Source organism: Impatiens glandulifera, chromosome 1 (genome assembly GCF_907164915.1).
Source record: "Impatiens glandulifera chromosome 1, dImpGla2.1, whole genome shotgun sequence".
Classification (NCBI taxonomy): domain Eukaryota; kingdom Viridiplantae; phylum Streptophyta; class Magnoliopsida; order Ericales; family Balsaminaceae; genus Impatiens; species Impatiens glandulifera.
In genome coordinates this window covers 147,022,860-147,043,389 of record NC_061862.1, presented here as the reverse complement: position 1 = coordinate 147,043,389, position 20,530 = coordinate 147,022,860, and the positions used below count along the sequence as shown (strand labels likewise).

General features: G+C 34.7%; 2 protein-coding genes across 2 annotated transcripts; one reads left to right on the top strand and one right to left on the bottom strand.

Annotated features, from left to right (window-relative positions):
• Positions 1-9,047: 9,047 nt before the first annotated feature.
• Positions 9,048-12,761, top strand: LOC124920055. Its single transcript, XM_047460454.1, has 4 exons — positions 9,048-9,577; positions 9,658-9,970; positions 11,571-11,695; positions 12,019-12,761. The coding sequence occupies exons 1-4, from the start codon at positions 9,452-9,454 to the stop codon at positions 12,484-12,486; spliced, it is 1,032 nt and encodes a 343-aa protein (XP_047316410.1). The 5' UTR covers positions 9,048-9,451; the 3' UTR covers positions 12,487-12,761.
• A 561-nt stretch (positions 12,762-13,322) lies between these two features.
• LOC124920054 (phospholipid-transporting ATPase 1-like) lies at positions 13,323-20,155 on the bottom strand. Its single transcript, XM_047460452.1, has 8 exons — positions 18,392-20,155; positions 17,330-17,678; positions 16,286-17,075; positions 16,006-16,129; positions 15,235-15,454; positions 14,459-14,917; positions 13,819-14,113; positions 13,323-13,731 (listed from the first exon to the last, which is right to left on the bottom strand). The coding sequence occupies exons 1-7, from the start codon at positions 19,818-19,820 to the stop codon at positions 13,912-13,914; spliced, it is 3,573 nt and encodes a 1,190-aa protein (XP_047316408.1). The 5' UTR covers positions 19,821-20,155; the 3' UTR covers positions 13,323-13,731; positions 13,819-13,911.
• Between the last annotated feature and the right edge of the window lie 375 nt (positions 20,156-20,530).

Here is a 20,530-nt window from a genome sequence, read left to right as displayed (position 1 = left end):
TGGATTATTGTTCTCCGTTTTTTTATCCTAAAACAATACGGATTTACACTCATATTAGTCTCGCATTTTTTGCTGAATCACGATACTAGCCTCCTAGAAAGTATAAACCATTTAACCCTTATAAAATTTATTGAAATATTTCAAATATTTTATATCAATAGGGTGAAAAATTGTCTATTATTTTGGTATATTGAAAATATCAATTTTTCGGTAATCTGAAAAAAATAAAAATGGTAATGCACATTACCTATCAAAATAATATTTATAAATTAAAAAAATATATATAATACTAAAGTTTTAATTTTATTTCAAGAATTAGATTTATGTAACTAATTATGATTTTTTTTAACCAAATCAAACTTGTTATCAATTAATTTTAATAAATTAATTTTATTTTTTTTTGTCAAATTTGAAACTTTAACTCTAACTTTTTTTTCTAAATAATTTTAATAGATTTTTTTATAAACAGATTTGATATTAATTCAATTATAATTTTTTTTTATGAATAAAACAAAATATAATTAAATTTTAATATTATTCGGTATGAACGACGTAAAATCAACACTGTATCGAAATTGCGGCATACCATTAATTTCAGGATTATCGATATGTTACTTGTATCGTACCAAGATTTCGGTACATCGAAATAATGGTAAAATAACAAAACGATTTTTTTATATCAAAATTTTCGGTACAATATAAATAAAAAGTTAGAATATATTGTATCCCGGCCCATCCCTAATTACATGACTCACCTATAAAGGTGGCAACAGAGACTGCCTAGGGCTGTCCTGGACTTAAGCCCACTCTGACTCATCCTATGTTTATATTAGGTTTATAACCGATAGTGTTTTACTTACCATTTTTTTTTCTATTAAAATAAAATAAATGCATTTATGTAATTATTTAAAATTAATTTTATTCAAGCTAGATAAAATAGAATTAAGAATGTTTTAATCTTTAATCAACCAAAAAAAACTGTTTTTTTTTTATTTTAATTAAACAGGTTTTTTTTTTTTTTTAAATAGAAAACAATTCAAACCAGGAAATATATGATTATTTCATTTTAGTTATTTTTTAGGATTTGTTTGATACAGTTATTTTATAATTTTTAGGTAATATTTTATCTTTTAAGTTTGTTTATTTTTTTTTATGTCCAAATAATATTTTTATAATAAATAATTAAATTTTAAATTAATTAACATTAAAGTAACAACCTAATAATCTACCTATTTCAAACTTTTTAAATAATAATAGTGATTCCTTTTTTTTTTATATATATATATATATATATATATATTTTTTTTTTCATTTTTTTTCAAGTGAATTCAAAATATTTTTTTTTCAAGCCCACACTAACTTTAATTTTTTGGTCCGTACCAAGGTGACAGACTTAACCAAAAGGTAAGGTAACCAATGCAATTTGTCACGGTGCCCTTATCTTCTTAGCCCGATGGGAGATTCAATCGTCTAGGTAGGCCAAACCCAATGAATATTCTAGAAATATAGGGAGAATGTATACCCTAGATTAATGTGGTAATTGTTTAGTGCACCATTAATGTGGTAGTTGACTAGTGTGTCATTAATGTATTAGTTAGAATAAGTCTTATAAATAATACCTCACAAATATTACTTAATCGTGAAATATTCAAATAATAATATTATTCTTTGTAAGAGTTCTCTTTCTCACTCTAGAGTTTTTTGTGTTTATTGGAGCAAACATCAAGTATTATTCAAATAAGGCTGACTAGTTATTCATTTTCACGAAGATCGTAATTAGTGTCGCACGAATCGTTTGTGGAAAGACCGAGTCCGTGATCGTTGGTATTAGAGCAAAGAGGATGAAGAAATCAAATGGAAGTGTGAATGTCGTGGATGAAGTTGAGAAACTTTCCCATGGGATTAGAGAGGATTTTAGGTAACCTCACAAAGTTTAAATAGGAGGATCCAAAAATACCAAAGAAATTGGGAGATCAAGAGATGTTATCGCTGACATTATCGTCAGGTTAGAGAGGGTAGAACTCACCATGGCTTATGGAAAAGATAACTTCGAGGACCTAGAGAAACGCATTGCTGAGCTCGAGAAGGAGATAGACGAGCTCTGAGAAGGGATGCAAATTGCAAGGTGCCTTGAACGAGAGGTTGTAATGTCAAAAGCAAACTCAAATCGTGGAGAAAACTTAGATCGTGGAGCAAATCCTCCTTTGTGAGATTAGTTCCTTGAATGAGAAGCTCAAGAGAATGACCTCCAAGTTAGAAGCCACTGAAGATGATGTGGCGATACTCAAGAAGGTGGGTGTGTAAGAGAGCGGATGTGCGCCTATAGAAGTCCCTAATCAAACAAGGATTGATGTTCCAAGGCCTAAAGAGTATTTAGGTAAGAGAATGCAAAAGAGATCGACAACTTCTTATGGGCTATAGATTAGTACTTCAAAGCACTCGGCTTAGTGGAAGAGATGTTAAAGATAGATAATGTCACAACATACTTAGAAGACACCATAATGCTATGGTGGAGGCGAATGAGTAGTGACATAAAAAAGGTAAATGTTTTATCAATACCTGGGGAGAATTCAAGGAGGAACTCAAGAGACATTTCTATCCTGAAAACATCATTCGAGAAGTAAGGGTCAAGTTGCGACGACTCTCACATAGGGGGTATCAAGGATTATGTCAAGGAGTTCATTGCTACTCTCCTTGAGATCCCTAACTACTCAGGCGACGAAGCCTTGTTCCCCTCCACTAACGGTCTACAAATGTGGGCAATACTAGAGTAGGAATGACATTGTGTCCAAGATCTAAACACCGCTATTATTGTGGTTAAATCTCTTGTTGAAATGAGAAGGCAAGAAAAAACCAAAGCCGACCCACAATAGGAGTGACAAGGGGATGAATGGTAGAGACCGTTTCTACAACAAGGAAGGCCCATTTAAGTTTACCAAGCCCAATGGAGGAGGAGATCGGGACGATAAAAATGGACAAAGATCCTAGATAAAGTGCTTCTTTTGTGAGAGGCCACATAAATCGAGAGAGTGCCCTACGAAGAACAAACTATCTGCATTGATGTATGAGAAAAAAACGCTTTCATGAAAAGGCCCGATTGGGGTCTCTACACCTCCTTAGTGTCATTAAAGTAAAGTTTGAGGAACCAAAGTGCACGAATAAAGGACGGTTGTTTGTGGAAACAAAAGTGGGAAACTACATGGTTAAAGCTTAGTTGGACACGAGAGCCAACAACAACTTTCTAGAGGCAAGAAGACTAAGGATCAGTTACACTAAAGAGCATGGATGACTTAAAGCAGTCAACTCGGCACCAAGTGCCACTTATGGAATTGCTCGTAATGTAAAGGTCAACTTGGGGAGTGGACTAGCCTCCTAGATTTTTTCATCGTCGACATGCACAACCAAAAAATGGTCATCGACATATAGTTCCTGGACAAGGTAAATGCTTTCCCACTCCCTTTCGTCAATAGTATGTGTATCCTAGAGCAAGACAATACTTGCATGATACCTTAAACAAGGAAGGAAAATATCAGAAGCTAGACAATTCTCTGCCACACAACTCTCAAAAGGTGTGAAGAAGGATCATCCACCATTCCTTGTTACCTTGAAAGAAGATGAGAAATTGTGTCCCAAAAGAAGACACCTCTAGGAGTCACGAATGTCCTAGAGAAATTTCAGAATGTAATGTCCACTAAATTACCGAAGAAGCTCCATCCAAAGAGAGAGGTGGACCACATAATAGAGTTAGTCGAAAGTACTAGACTACCGACAATGGTCCCTTATCGCATGACACCTCCTAAATTTGAGGAGATGAGGAGGCAACAGAAGGAATTGTTGGATGCCGGCTACATCAAGTCGTTTAAGGCACCTTATGGAGCACTAGTGCTTTTCCAAATGTGCATTGATTACCGGGCGCTCAATAAGTTGATGATAAAGAACACGTACCCCATCATGCTGATTACTAAATTGTACGACCAACTTGGTGATGCGAAGTGGTTCATAAAGCTAAATTTATGGTTGGGCTACTACCAAGTAAGAATAACGGAGGGAGACGAGCCCAAGACTGCTTGCATTACGAGGTGTGACTCTTCTGAGTTCTTAGTTATGCCTTTTGGCTTAATGAACTCTCATACTACATTCTGTACCTTGATGAATCAGGTTTTTACATTCTTCTTAGACAAGTTCGTTGTGGTGTACCTGGACGATATAATGATATATATTAGAACATTGGAGGATCATCTTCAACACCTACAATAAGTTTTCTAGGTACTAAGGGAAAATGAGTTGTTCGTCAAAAAAGAGAAGTGTGAATTCGCAAGGCCATAAGTGATGTTCTTAGGGCACATCGTAGGAAGGGTCCAACTCCGGATGGACAGGGCCAAGGTGCAAGTCATTGAAGATTGGAAACCACCGAGGAAGGTTATTGAGCTGCGATCTTTCCTCGGTCTTATCAATTACTATCATAAGTTTATAAAGGAGTACTCGTCGATCACATCTTCATTAACGGACCTATTAAAAAAGAATAAGCCATGTAACTAGGATATAAGATGCAAGGTGACATTTGAGAAGCTAAAAAAGCAGTGATGGAGGAGCCCGTGTTGGTGCTACCAAATCACACCATGGATTACCAAATCAGATTTTTTTTTGGAGTGTTGATGCAAGAGGGGAACCCCATCGCCTTTGAGAGTCGCAAGCTCAATGATGTTGAACGTCAGTACACCATTCAGGAAAAGGAGATGACCGAGGTTGTCCATTTCTTGCGAACATGGAGACACTATTTGATTGGGGCTAAGTTCGTCGTGAAGACTGACAACGTAGAGACAAGTTATTTCCTCACATAAAAGAAGTTGACCCCAAAACAAGGAAGGTGTCAAACTTTTCCCGCGGAGTTCGACTTTTTTATGGAGTATAAATCGGAAAAAACCAACTTGGTAGCTGATGCCCTAAGTAGGAAGGCAAAGTTAGTTTCCATCACAAGTGCTAACTTTCCTTTGGTAGATCAAATCGAAGAAGGAATTTAGCACAACCCGCAAGCCAATAGTTTAAAGAATTGGTAGAGAAGGGGAAGACTCGCCAATTTTGGCTAAGGGATGGAATGCTCGTTACAAAAGGAGATAAAATATATGTACTAAAATGGGAATGATTAAGAAAATTCATCCTCAAAGAGTGCCACGACTCAAGATGGGTTGGACATCCAAGCATACATCGTACATTGGCGCTATTGGAATGTTGTTATTATTGGCCTCAGATGAGAGACGACATTAAAGTCTGCGTTAAGACGTGTCTTGTGTGTCAGGTAGATCAACACAAGACTATGGGATTGCTGGAGCCATTACCAACCCAGTGAGACCTTGGAAAAGTATTTCCATGGACTTCATTACGTGCATACCCAAGTCCAATGGATATAGCAACATCATGGTCGTGGTGGATTAGTTTAGCAAGTACGAAGTATTCATCCCCATGACCACAAAGTTCATAGCTGAAGATGTTGCTCACTCGTTCTTCAAATATGTGATGAAATATTGGGGAATTCCAAAATCCATTGTGAGCGATCGAGATACTTGCTAAACTAGAAGGTTTTGGATGTAGTTGTTCAAGCTTATGTGATCCGAACTCAACTTCTCAACTAGCTTTCACCCACAAATCGATGGACAAACAAAAAGGGAGAACATCTTGCTTGAGTTGTTCTTAAGGCACTACGAAGTGCCAACCAAAGAGATTGGACAAAGTTGCTTGACATAGCCCAATTTTCATACAATCTACAAAAATGCGAGTCAATAGGGGGGAGCCCCTTTGAGACCGCTACAAGTAACCAACCCTTAACACCACATACTTTGGCGATGTGATATAAAGTACCAAGCCTTATAGTCTTTAAGTTCGCCAAATGATGGCATGTGGAAGCCGACATGGTACGAGCACACCTCGTCAAGGCCATCAAATGAATGAAGAAATGGGCGGACAAAAAGAGAAGACACTTAGAGTTCAAAGAAGGAGACCGAGAAATGGTAAAACTCCTCCTCCATCAAGGTAAATGTTTTTTCAAGGTTTACAAGGGGCTTTTGAGGTGATACAAAGACCCTTTCATTTTGGAGAAATGAGTTGGAGATCTAGCCTATCGCTTAAAACTCGTATCACATTTGGAGATGCACCATGTATTCCATGCGTATGTTTATTAAAAAAAACTTATCATGAAGATAAAGAAGATCCAAGTAGAGGCGGATCAAATATAGCTTCCAAGACAATCATAGTCATACTTGAGAAAGAAGCCGACGAGATACTGACACATCGGGTCATACCGAGAAGAGGTTCCCATCCAAGTTATGTCGAATATTTTGTGAAGTGAAAGGGATTACCGGAAGGCGAGGCTAGTTGGGAACAAAAATTAGTGTTATGGAACTTCAAAGATATCATCGAGACCTATAAAGAGTACGCAATGAGGAAGTCGCTGGAATGAGTGGGGGAGAATGTCGCAGTGCTCTTATCTTCCTAGCCCGGGGGAGGCTCAATCGTCTAAATAGACAAAAAAAATTAAAAACGTGATTTACATCGTTTCAGTTGTTGGAGAGCTTTGAATTTTTTATATGTTGAAGATGACGACGACACGCTCTTGTGGACCAAATTTGAAGACGATCGGACACGAGGAAGGTTGCCGGAGGGCAGTCCGACCGTCACGGCGAATAAAATCGCCCTATGCTATATTTTCTAGATTTTTGATTCATTAAAACTCAGATCTACGATGATTGAACTGTTGGATGTTGTTGATGTTTTGATATGTTGTATGGATTGTGATTGCGCTTCTATGGCTAAAGTTTCAGCTTGATCCGACATTGGGAAGTCGTCGCAGGAAGCGAGAGAAAAAATCACCTAGATGTGTAGAAGTTATGTTAATCTCTATTATGAAATTTTCAACAAAATAAAATGGATACCGGATGATCAAACCCGTTGACCCACCAAATCCGACCCAAACACACGTCCGACTTAATTCGCTACCCGAACACCTACCTAAAGGCATGTTTGTTTGGTATTTTTTTAATTTCTAATTGTTTTTAAAAATTAGAAACATTATTTTTAAAAAATTCGAAAAAATATAGAATGATTTTAAAATATTTTTAGAATACTTTCATAAAAGATATTTTAATACAGGCTTGTTTGATTTTATTTTTTAATTTTAATGCCTTAAACTGATATTTTTCAGGTGTTCTTCAATAATTCTCGACATCAATTGCAGGTATCAACATTTAAATATTATTTTGTAATTTTAAATGCAAGAAAACTCTAACAATTGGTTAAATAAAACGTAATAAAACTTAATTTTTAAAGAAATAGTCTAGATTTTATGTAATAGAGACCGTTTTTTAACAGGCACAGAGAACATAACGCGAAAGTCTTTTCTCGAGTATCATCAAACATCGAACTCTAAAATAATCTCTGACATAACTATGTTTATATACATATACAAATATTTTATTGGTTTTAAATTAAAAAATAATTGAGAACTCTTCAATCAAATAAATAATTTTTTATATTAATTAATTAATTTAAAATAAGAATTCCCTTTAATAAAATTATAATTTGATTATTTTAAATCTAAGAAATTATGTAAAACTTGATATAATATAATTAATTTTAAATATTAAAAATATAATTTTGTATATATCTTTTAAATAATATTTTATTGAAAATATTTTATAAAAAAATATTTTATTAAAAAATATTTAACATGCAAACATGTTAAAATTTCTCAAAAATAAGAGATTTCCTGTATTACAAACTCATATAATTTTTCTATCCAAAATGTATACAGCTTGGATTGGAGGAATTCAACTCTTTATTTAAATTCCAATACAAACTTGAACCTTAAGATATAATTATATAGTTTATTATATGTTAATATTATCTACACTGTGATATTTAATTAACTATATTCTTATAAAATTAGTAGAATCAATATAAATATAAATATATATATATATATATATATATATATATATATATATATATATATATATATATATATATATATATATATATATATATATATATATATATATATATATATATATATATATATATATATATATATACTTGTGATGTCAAAACTAGACCGAAAAAGGAAAGAAGAACATTGTGCACAAAAAGTGTGATAATATAAGATCATATTTCAATAATAATAACCAATTTATTGGCTAGTTTTGATCCACTTTTTACTTATGAAAAAATTCTATGACTTGTTTTCATATTTTAAGGTATAAAATATTAATTTTATTAAGAATTTGAGATTTTATTCTAAATTAACTTGACTTATAAGTTAAGTTATATATAAATTAAATTCAAGTTGTATCTCTCTTTTAGCCTAACGACATGTAAACATAGTGTTTCATTGTTTAAAAATACATAATCTCGTCTCAATCATCATAGACTTTTCAGAGTAAGTTCTTTGACTTGGACGGGGCATTCTAATTATTCTTAGATCGCGAGGAAAGTACGTTACCACATTCCCAAGGGTTGCGTGCACTTTTTACGGGTAAGTAGAACCTTTATGCTCAAATCCCACATTCCCAAGGGTTGCGTGCACTTTTTACAGGTAAGTAGAACCTTTATGCTCAAATCTCGATTCAAGTAGTCATATTTAGTACCTCTCAAAGAGCAATCACCGTCATTTTAATCCTTTTCGACGGATTTAATGCAATAAAAAGAGTGAATATCTCTCCTATAAGTCTCTCATACAACAAGTTTAGTAAGTCTCTCAAAGATCAATCATCCTCATTTTAATCCTTTTCGACGGATTTCATGCAATAAAAGAAGTGAATATCTCTCCTATAAGTCTCTCATACAACAAGTTTAGTAAGTCTAGTTAAATTGATTTAGTATATTTATAGGAAATAAAACAACTTGAACATGAGTTGATTGAGTTTGAAAATAAAAAATAAAAATTTGTTTAGGACCAGAAAGATTTTTGGACCATCCTCTCTTCATTCTTCTGGATCAAGCCTGACCAAAATGGCCCAAAGATGTCATTGTTCTATTCTCTATTTGCGAAACTTGCTATTCATATCAGTTTCATCGGCGTCAAGATCAGTCTCCGTTCCTGGTAATTGGACTTTTCAAACCCTCTCCGTCTCCATTCTCGTTCGATCAGCAGCAACATCCATTTTACCCTCTTTAATCATTCATCTCCAGGTTATCAAACCTAAGATTTCCAAGATTTCACTTCAATTTTAGAGCTTTACGTGACCCACCATTCTTCTTCTTCAATCAGCCTTTACAGCGTAAAGTTCCAGCTTCTAAATTTCAGTTTGTTGCTTTCAATCAAATTCTTGTTCTGAAAGGTACGTGGATCATTAAACAAATACAGCATACCGTAAGATGCGGAACCTGTCGCACAAACCCAGTTCAGTTCCAATGTTGGATTCAGCCACCTGAATTCAGATTTCAAACGAATCTGTGGGGGATGGAAAGAAGTGGGATTTATGCCGTAATACTTCTCCTTTTATACTTTTGTTGCGATCTATCATCTGCCTGGAGTTTTAGGAATTTAATTGATACAGGATCAAAAGAGAACCCCCCTACAAAAAACGTATCTTTCTCCCCTTCAAATGATTTATATATGATGTATTTACTTGTTCATAATCTGACATGAAATTTTTGTTTGTTTAGGTTTCTCCCCTGCCTAGTCCTGTATCCAATGGGAATCAAACGAACACAACCTCAGCTGATGGAGATAAGCCTATACCAAAGCCAATAAAGGATACGCCAATAGTGGATCAAGATCCAAAATTGACTAACCAAACTGTTAATAGTACAGAAACTCATGCTACTCCTGAGCCAACAATAGATGAGAAGGAGAATAATAATAATAATAAAGACAAGGGTAATACTCCAAGTTCGGGATCTGGCGAGTCTTGCAATGACCAAACCAAGTCTTGCAAGAGCGGCGCAATGGTTGCGTGTCTTCAAGGTTTAGACAATGGTAATTCATCTCCTTTCATGACCTAGACTTTATGAGTTAGTTATTGATTACATGATTGATTAAGTATTAACTATAATTCTGTGATGATAGTATATTGGTAATTAACAGACAACTGCTTTCTCTATAATCAATGAAATAAAAGTGATATGGTTTCTTTGGAACCATACCATCCTACCCAACCCATTCATGGCAGCTCTTTGTTATCTATTGTGCATTGTATTACAATTTGTGCAGACCCGTATTCATTGCTTAACTCTGTCGGACATCTAATTAGAATATAGATGTCGCCTTGAAAGAAATATATAAAAGCATTTTTTTCCTTCTTCCCTTATGCAAACATGAATTGGATATTCCCCAATTTTTTCACATTTACAACGTGCTAAGAATGGTGACAATATGCAAACATTATCTATTATTTCCTTTTACTTTTTTGAAAAGCGCAAGTCTCCTAATTAAAGGCTGGTTTCCTTTTATGTTGTTATGCTTCATCTCTTTAAGCTTGTGTATCTTTTTTTTTAAAAAGAATAAATTCTTTATTAATAGAGCTTTTTCCCACCAAATGAATGAGCAACACTCATCATGCAAAAAGGTGTAACCTTGTCGACGAGCTTTTGTATTAGCATTTTTTTTCAGTTGGTATTGTCCATCACTAGTATTGGGAAGTAACAAAATGAGCCTATTTGGAAACTTGTATTTTTTTCATAATCTTTGTCAAAATCACAAGCCCACTGGAAAATTGTCAAAGTTGAAACTGAAAGTAAACTTTTCGTTTTGTATAAGGTTTTCTTGAATCCTGTTTCAGATTACTTATATGGTTACATCCAAATTATAATGTTATTTTTGTTATCCATTGTGATCCAATACTGTATTCTTTTGTTTCATTTGATATATAGATTTTTTTTCATGATTAGATTATGAAACAAATTACCTTTTAGATAATAACAAATGCATATTTATCTGGATTATGATCAACATGAAAAAATGGATTACCAAAACAGCACAATTATATAATGGTTCATGGCATTTAGCCATCTTTTGTCTCACCTTTGACTGCTTCATAACAAGCTCGCAGTTTATTCTAATGTAATTGTTCCGTAAAAGTATTTTTTTAATTAAGTCCTTGAAGTTGCTATAAACAGCACATGTGGCCGTACCTTCAATGACTGTAAGCCATATTTGGCCCACTTAAATGGAAATGCTGAATGCAATAAATCTGGTTTGTATGGTCTTTTTACTAATAAACAAGGTTACTTCTTGGCTTAGTTGTCATGATATGGGTCTCAAGGCCACCACCCTTTCCAAATTAATATACAATTGTTGATTTTCTCCAAACTATTCCTAGGACCACAAAATTTGTCTTTAAAAATAAATGGAAGTATTTATTTCTGCTCAATCTAGTGCAGCAGGTGTCTACAATGGAAAGTAGTAATGGTGACGGTTTTGAAGGATAATTATTTATTTTCAAATAATTTTAAATAAATGGATTCAACCTCTTTGTTCTCTATGCCCCAACCAGGAAAAAAGTTAGTTTTCATCTTTCGATTGTTCATACCTTAAATAAGAGAAGAGACCCATCAAATTTTGTTTCTTCTACTGTCAGGTACTAAACATATAGTGATTATGATTCAAAATGAAGGAGAAGTTACTTTGAAAGTGAAGGTTAAGCAACCTACTTCAGAACATACAATTAATCCAGTTACTGTGGATGGGCACCAAACAGGAAAGGTATTATTTCTAGTCTTTACATTGTATTATGTAAAAGGTAAAAATTGCTGAGAAGTTACTAATCACATCATTTAAATTGTCCACCAAGATACATCTCTTTTAAAAAATTATATATTTATACCTATAATGTCTTTCTACCCAAATAACCCGATTTTAAATAACTTACATCAAATAAGGTTATTTAAAAATATCCATTTGCCCAAATGTTAAAAATGTTGACCTTCGTAAATATTTAGGTCTTCATCATCTGAAAGTGTGTTTAATTTTCTTTATGTTGGATGCAAATGTGGATCAAAAGCATTTTGTTTTTGTATATGTTACAGATTGATATACCTATGAGTAATGATGAAACGATCCAAAAAGTAATATTAGATGCTGGAAATGGGGATTGTGAGTTAATAAACAATGGCGGTGTTCCTGAAACAAGAAAAGAAGAACTGTTGCAGCAGCTTCAGTTTTATTATGAGCAAATGACGCCAATCTATGGTGCGTATATGTTCTTCGCAGTAGCGATGATTGTGGGTGGGATATGGAGTTGCTGCAAATTCATTAGGAAAAGAAGACAAGAAGGAGGAATAGCTTATCAGGAACTTGAAATGGCTGCTTTGCCAGAAACTGATTCGAATGTTGCTGTTGGAAGTGTTGCTGCTGCAGGTGATTGGGACGAGGATTGGGATGATGATTGGGATGAAGAGAATGCGGTTAAATCTCCAGTTGTAAGTATTTCATCAAACGGGCTTACTGCTCGGTCTTCTAATAGAAATGGTTGGGAAAAAGATTGGGATGATTAATAACCTTCTAATATACTCCCAATATATGTTTATCGTGGATTCTCTCAACTTGAATCAATCAATGTGCTTTCAGTAGGAATTGAATTTGAGATTACAATCTCTAAGTTCACTACTCTTACAAGTTATACATAGGTCGATATGGTGTTTTTTTTTTTTTGGATATCTCTCTTTTGTTATTTGCATTAAATTGTGTAATTAATTACTAACAATTTTGGCTGGACTTCATGAGAATGTTACATTCAAAATTCAAGAAAATTGTCATTTGTTTAGTCTTAGTGTTAATCCATACATGCACAGCCATATTATTTTTAGAGTTGTAGTTGAGTTTAGATGAGAAAATGTCAACAAGTTTATTAATATATGCATAATTATGTTTAATAATAGAGATTTTAACCTATTTCATATAGATCAATTTTTTGAACAAGATCTTAACTCATTAAAGTAGATCAAATGGTAATGTGGTTTTAAGAGACTTAAGGTTCGATTCACACTAAGTTGAAATCGATTCACATTTAGAACGCCTTAAGTGACGTTTAAGTTGAAATTGATTCACATATCGATTCACATTTAGAACGCCTTAAGTGACGTTTAAGTTGAAATTGATTCACATTTAGAACGCCTTAAGTTAGACGTTATAAATGTAGGGTCGTACACCTTTCAAAAATAAATTATAATTTTGAGACAGATTATGAATATGATTGAGATTTAATAATTTATTCAACCATCATTATCTTTAAAAGGTGATATAGTGAAAAGAAGAAGTCATTACAAATAAATAAAATTCATTTTCAAATTTAAACAACAATAATCCAGATGACTTTTTACTCTTAAGAAAATAACACAAACTGAATGAAATATGTATTGAAAAAATAACAAATTGAGATGTATCACAAAATTATCCCTGGAACTGGAAGTATTTCCATTTATGTCAATTCGTTTTCTTTACAGGAAATGGATACAGGATAGGGTCATAACTGGAATTTACTACTAATTCTATACAAAGAGACCTCTTCCCTCTTTTCTTCTAAGCCCCTTCTCCCTTCAGCTGGTTTATCATCAATACTATTATAACACACAAATCAAATACTAACACTCCATAAAAATCAGACTTCACAATAATAATATGATAATAAAAAATATTTATATATATATATAAGTATAATCCTCATATACATCCCCTTTAAGTCATTCTTTGTCGAGTTTCATTTCCCTTGTAGTATTTCCTCAATGTCGATAAATGGTTGCCTTGAGGAGAGAAAACATCAACAATGTTTGTATTAAATAATATAAGCAATGTCGTGATAATTGAACCTTAAAATATATGAAACTTACAATTCAACTTTGCAGGAGGAGAAGGCACATCTATAGGTCTTTCGGAATATCCATTGAACTGTGGACACAGAAAGACAAATGTAGCATAAACAATTAACCAGAACCTTGAATTGTTTTCGACCAAAGGGAATTGGGTTGCTTCCGAAGAATTTCTGCTTCTCTGGCTATTTGAATATCCGAAGGCCAAAACATTTGTTGTACAACCTTGAAAATAAAGCGAGGGAGCAATGCTAAGACTATGATTAGAAGGATCGTAATCCAGTAAGTTGGAGACTGTGCCAGATGAAATATTGTCCTGAGAAACAAACACAAACTAGTTATGGAAAATCGATACAATGGATCATTTGGAAACACAATTCATGTCATATTTCTCTTCCAAACAGGGACATTCAAAAACATGATACTTCTGAATTCTGAATTTTAACAATGATCAGGATCCAGGTTTGAGATACCCAGAATTCTCATAAGAATCAGAAAGGATCCCATTTGAAAATAGGAAACTTTCTGAACTTAGTGCGACACATTCATATATTTATTGATAATCTCTATACCATATCCAAATCCAGATTGACAAAATCAATGTGTTTTCAAATGGGATCGACCAATAACAACATAAAAAGGAAAGAAAAAGCATACGAACCAGTAATTGGGGAGTCGGGGTATGGTATCCAACGCGACAACACAAGCATACGTAATGACGATAGATCCCCATACAGCAAAATGAGTCAATAATAACCACCGTTGGATATCCATTGCCAAATGCATGTTTACTAGGATTACAACTGCAATAGTCCACAAGCTACCAATACTCCATATGTCAATTGTGGTGTCCTTATATATGAGTAAAGGAACGTAGAAGAGAACAAGGCTTTGCCAGAGTGTGTCTAACATTGTGATCCAAAAAAGGTACATATTGTAACTCTCTTGTCTGTGACCAGCACCATATAGTTTTGGATTCCGAAGTAGTGTCTTATGGCTCAGGTCCTTGTCTAGAATGCCAACCATAACTGTCGGTACTGAAGTATATATAACTGAATACAATACACTACTCCAATCTGTTAATGCAGAAGTTGTTGAGAATGCTGTTGTCAATACATACCTGTCGATAGTAAAAAAAAATCAATGACATTGACTGATCTAGGGCTTGTTTGATACAAATAATCCAACATATCTCATCAAATCATTAAATGCCAAAAAAAGTCACTTTTAATAATATTTTTTAAATATCTAACACTAAGGTATTTTGGTCATTTAACCTAGATAATCCACTTTCAAATAATCATACATCAAACAAGCCCCTAATATTTCACCTCTGTCGCAAATGAATTATTAAGGCTATGAACGGGCATAAAGGTAACAAAAGATGATTAACCAATAGTACTCAAGCATTAATGCATAAAGGCAACCAAAATATACCAGAAGAGCATCAAGACAAAGACTGCATTCCTATAGAAGTTGTAAAGGACCAGATAACCAATGCGCTGATAATTCCAGTGTCCATGCACCAAAAGTAATCTTTTTAGAAACCGAAACTGTCCCATAGCAAAATCTGAGGCCATCACCGCTTGACGTCCTTCTTGACCACATATCCCAATACCAACATCAGCCATTTGAATCATAGAAACATCATTTGCTCCTGTTGAGTTTCAATTTCAAGAGTGGGTGAGAAAAAAAGGTTTAAGCAAATTCTCCATGTAACCATAACATGACAACTCTTCAAGTATCCTTTTGTAAATCAAGAAAAACATATATAATTATTATTATTTATTTTTTGAGGCTAGCGTTTTTTCCCTGGTGAAGGTTAGCACAACATCTCACCGTCAGGACCCCTGCTTTAAACAAAGTGTTTACGGTGGTAATTGAACCTGAGAGCTCTTAGTTCATGACTTTTACCACTTGAGTGGGTAAATAAGAAAAATATTACAAGTTGCCAAACTTTACCTTGAAAATAACCATAAACTTACATAAGTGTCAAATAAAACCTTGTAAATCAATCAGGTCAAATACACCATTTAACTTTGTAAGAATAGTTCTATTTGCTACTTTAATAAGTCGATAGTCCTATTTGATACTGAAACTGAAATTAGAGGAATATTTGGTTTATTTTACAAACAAATTTAAAGCCTAACTAATTAGTGGCAACATAATTTTAGATAAGAGGAGAACTGAAGCAGAAATCCAGCTTACCATCACCTATCGCCAGCGTCATATCATCAGTTCGGCTCTTTACGAGATCAACAATTCCAGCCTTTTGTAACGGTGCAACACGGCAGCAAAGAACAACCTTACATGAAGTTGCAAGGTCATATAGCTGTTGAAGTTCAAAACATAATCAGATAAGAAACTAGCAAAATTAGGTATTATGAATCTAAAATGAGCATATAAGGTTGTCTTAGCAACTAGATATGAACATTATAAATTGCACAAGCACAAAGGCTTCATGAAGTTAAAGGATTGGGATTCGTGCCTTAGATTCCAAATCTTTCTCCAATATGTACACCAGGCTGTTTCCATCAATTATAAGCGCAAATGAAGTACTGCCAGGTCCTTCCTCTTCTGAGTTCCACATTGGTAAATTTGGGGAGTTATCGCTGTTGGGAAGCCCAAGGAATTCACTTTCGGCAGTTTTTCTCAATTCAACTTTCCAATGATTACCATCATTGAATTCCGCTTCATATTTTAACTTAGCATCCAACAGTAATTTTCTGCATTCTACTTCTGACGTGCCATTTATTATGATTTGCTGCATATCTGGTGTGAGGAGCTTGCAAGAAAGACCAATAGAAATGGCTGTCTCTTGTTTATCTCCAGTAAGAACCCAAACCTTCATTCCAGCTTGCCGTAAGGATTCAATGGTTTCAGGTACACCTTCTTGCAGCTTATCCTCCACTCCAGTAGCTCCAAGTAGATGTAAATCACACTCTATTAGAGCTGCTGTTTGGCGAAGTTTACTTGACCTATCAGTTAAAGAGGTGCTTGCATCTTCATACATGATTTGCCATTTCTCAAGCTCTGCATCAGTAAGATCTCTGGAAGCAATAACGAGAGTTCGCAACCCTACAGATGAATATTCTGTCAAATGGCCTTTTGTTGCTTGATTTACATGCTCATCCTTTTCATTACGCATCCTTAGGATGCACAACATTGAACTGTCAGCACCTTTAACCAGCACCTTGACAGAGCCATTGGGAAATCTGATGACAACAGACATTCTTTTCCGCACACTATCGAATTCATGCAGACCCAAAACATCCAACCTATATGAATACATAAAATGTTAGGAAAGAACACGAGGCAAAGAAGGCCCATTTAGAAGAACTTTATGTATCTTGATCACGATTCAGATGAGAAACCACCAATAAAATTTTGAATATGTGTCCAACTAAATTCTATTTTCAAACTTGGTCTCTCTGATAGAAAAAAAAGTGTTATCCAAATGGGCCCTATCTTCTTATGATCATACATTAGGAAAGTTTACAGAGGGAAAAAAGATGAGTGGATAGTTTTCTACCTTAGTCTCTCACCATTGACATCAATTGCAATATGGCCAGATGTACGTTCAAAAAGAGTGTATCCATATGCAGAAGCTGCAGTAACCAGAGCTTGTTCATCTGGGGATTCACCCTGATAATCAATGGCTTCAACCTCAAGTAATTGATCTGACAAGCAATCTGAAGATGATGTTCGACTAAGAATGGGGATCACAGTGTTGCATGCTGCTAATGTAAGAAAAAACTCATGTGCAGCAATCCTTTCATCTCCAACTATGTCTTCATGCAACAATGTCAGGAGTTCAGAATCAACTGGAACTTCAGACTTAAGCTTCCACCTCCGTTGAGATAGGCTAATTGGTTTAGATGCTACAAAAGACATTTTAAATGGTGAAACTGTTAATGTCACTAATTTTTTATAGCTAAATGAACCTAATGCAGCACTATAAGTACCTAGCAAGGCCATGATGATGGAGCTATATGATGCAAGAGTTGACGGAGAAAATTATTATACTACACGTGAACATATTCTTTCTCCAATAATCAGATTATTTTCAATATACTTATGGCGTGGTAGTATCTCAAAAGGAAGGCTCTTCTCCTTTCCTTTCAGACAGTCGGGCATTCTTGGTGTTAAATGAGTCGTGCTTCAGAATTTGCAGAAAGGGTAAATGAACATTATGAATAGGCCTAGTTTGATAATTTATCGTGTATTTATACTCCTAATGTCTTTTGACCCAAATAACCTGATTTCAATAACCTACATCAAACAATGTTATTTGGAAATAACCCTAGATCAAACAAGGCCCAACTCTTGAAAGCCACTAAATATTCCTTCTATAAGATCAATAATAAATTCTATTAACCATTCCTCAATCAAATCACAGCTTTACATATAAAATTTTGTATGGAGAAACATTTGTTTCTTGGATTAAACAAATGGATGATAGCTAAAGAATAGTGTTCTTGAGCTCAACAGTCTCTTATCAGTTTCATATCCATTAGTTACGACTTACGTGATGAATTGAGGTTAAATTCTCAAATAATATACTGTGTCTACTAAAAATAAGTCCAACACTTACCAGAACTATCCACACGCCGCAAACCATCGTCTTGTGGAAATGACCTGCAATAATTTTTCCCATACAAGCTAGCTCTTCGAAACTCCATTTTGTTTTCAGTCAGTGTTCCCGTCTTATCAGAAAACACATATCGTATTTGACCTAAATCTTCATTTATATTCAAAGACCGGCATTGAAACCTTGAACCACTGCTACTATCATACATATACTTGTCACCAATCATGAAGTATGATTGCCCCAAACGAACCAACTCCATTGTGATATACAGAGAAATTGGAATCATTATCTGGAAGACTATAATAGAACTCAAAAACGAGAAAAATGTTTCCATTGGAATTCCATAGTACTTATAAAGTCTACCAATAGATATTCCTTTTTCAAAATATCTGTTCCTGTAATAAGGTAGTTCATCAAGCTGTTCCTTATTCCTCTGCAGCCAGAGACCCATTCCAAGAGCAACCACCAAACACATGGTAAGGAGGAAAGTAGACAACCATAATGTTTCCCTATTCATGTAACTTTCCAATCTGCTTCTCTTTGAAGGTGACATGGCACTGTTCATCATCGCTTTAGTTTCTTGTCCAGCATAAACCACAACCCCAACCGCCCATTCAGTGTTCTTCAGCTGACAACCACGCAATATGATGTTGGATTGGTTTAGGGGGAATCTTTGCTCATTATACTCCATGTTAGCTGTAAATTCATATATATTCCTGTTTGGCTGCTCACATCTGATTAGACCTGTTTGTATCTTTTCTCCTTCAAGTAGCATTGAGGTTGTCTCTTGCCTGGCATATCTAGTCTTCAAATTTGACTCACCATCAAGATTCATCGTTTGGATGTAAGCAATACCATTAATATCACTTGTTCCCAGTAAAACCATATCACAAGGCAGTGTTTCATTCGCATAAATCTTTACAACCTCTCCTGCCCGCATTTTTTTCCATTCTTTTCGTTCAAAATTTCCAGCATGAAGTACAAGAGACTCCCGGTTATTTTCATTGCGATCGGATCTATGCCTCCTCCAATCCTCATAACCATCTTTGATAGCTGTCACGCACAGAACAAATAAAAGAGGAAAAAGAGAGACTGTTCTCCCGAAGACAGCAAGAGGAGGAAGCTGATTCAGTGCAGCTATAGCTAAGAAATACAAATAAGCCACGCGATGAAACTGAATGAAGAGGTTCTTTGGTAAGAAGTTAATGAAGGTGTACTTGCTTGTTCTAATCTCGTTTCCAGAAAACTCGTACTTGTCATTAGTTTTCCTGGGATCGTTAACATAAATCAGTCTGTGATTTGATTCAAGTGATGTATTTTCTTCAAGCTGCATGCTTTTGTGACGAACCCTGAGAGATTTATTTAACTTATCCCCAACTCGTAATGAAGCCCCAGAAATTTCGAACGTTGTTGAATTAGGCTGAAGCTCCATTGGGCTGAATCAGGAATAGACAGGACTTTGTTGCCCTCCTTCACATAGAAAACATCAGTTTGTGCTTCAACTAAAAGAGAAGAAGAGAATGATGGATTTGCATATAGAGAACCAAATGATGAACTCTTTCTTGTAGACAGCAATGGCGCACCAGGATTCATATGAAGATCCAAAGTGCACACATTGCTGAGTACAAAGACTTCAAGCCAATCACAGTCGAGAATGTAGAAGTTAACTTCCCGAATCAAGTCTCTTTGCACTTTCTATCCTCAAAGCTAGCTTGTGATGCCTCAGAGTTGAATATGAACTCCATTTGCCTGTCAGTGACCATAGTCTATATAGCACAAACAAAGAGTAATAGTGTCCCAAATCAGTTACCAAGAGAACATCTAATTTTCGATATACAACTAAAATAGCAGGAAAAGATAGGATAAGCTTACACTTACAAATGCTCAAAATTTCCTCTTTCTCCGTCTGCTTCCGTATTGTTGCTTAAAACCCTTAAAATTCTAGAGGGTATAAGCTAGCCCTGAGAAGAGGAAGGCGACCCACTTGAATCAAGACCAAACCAGGGGGGAGAAATGCCGACAATTGTAACTGAGATGTCGTCCCTGGCTCCACATTCCAACAATTATCCAAAAATTGGAGCAAGAAATGCCAAAATTGGAAGAAAACAAGTCGAAGTAGACAGACTTTATACAATAATCTTG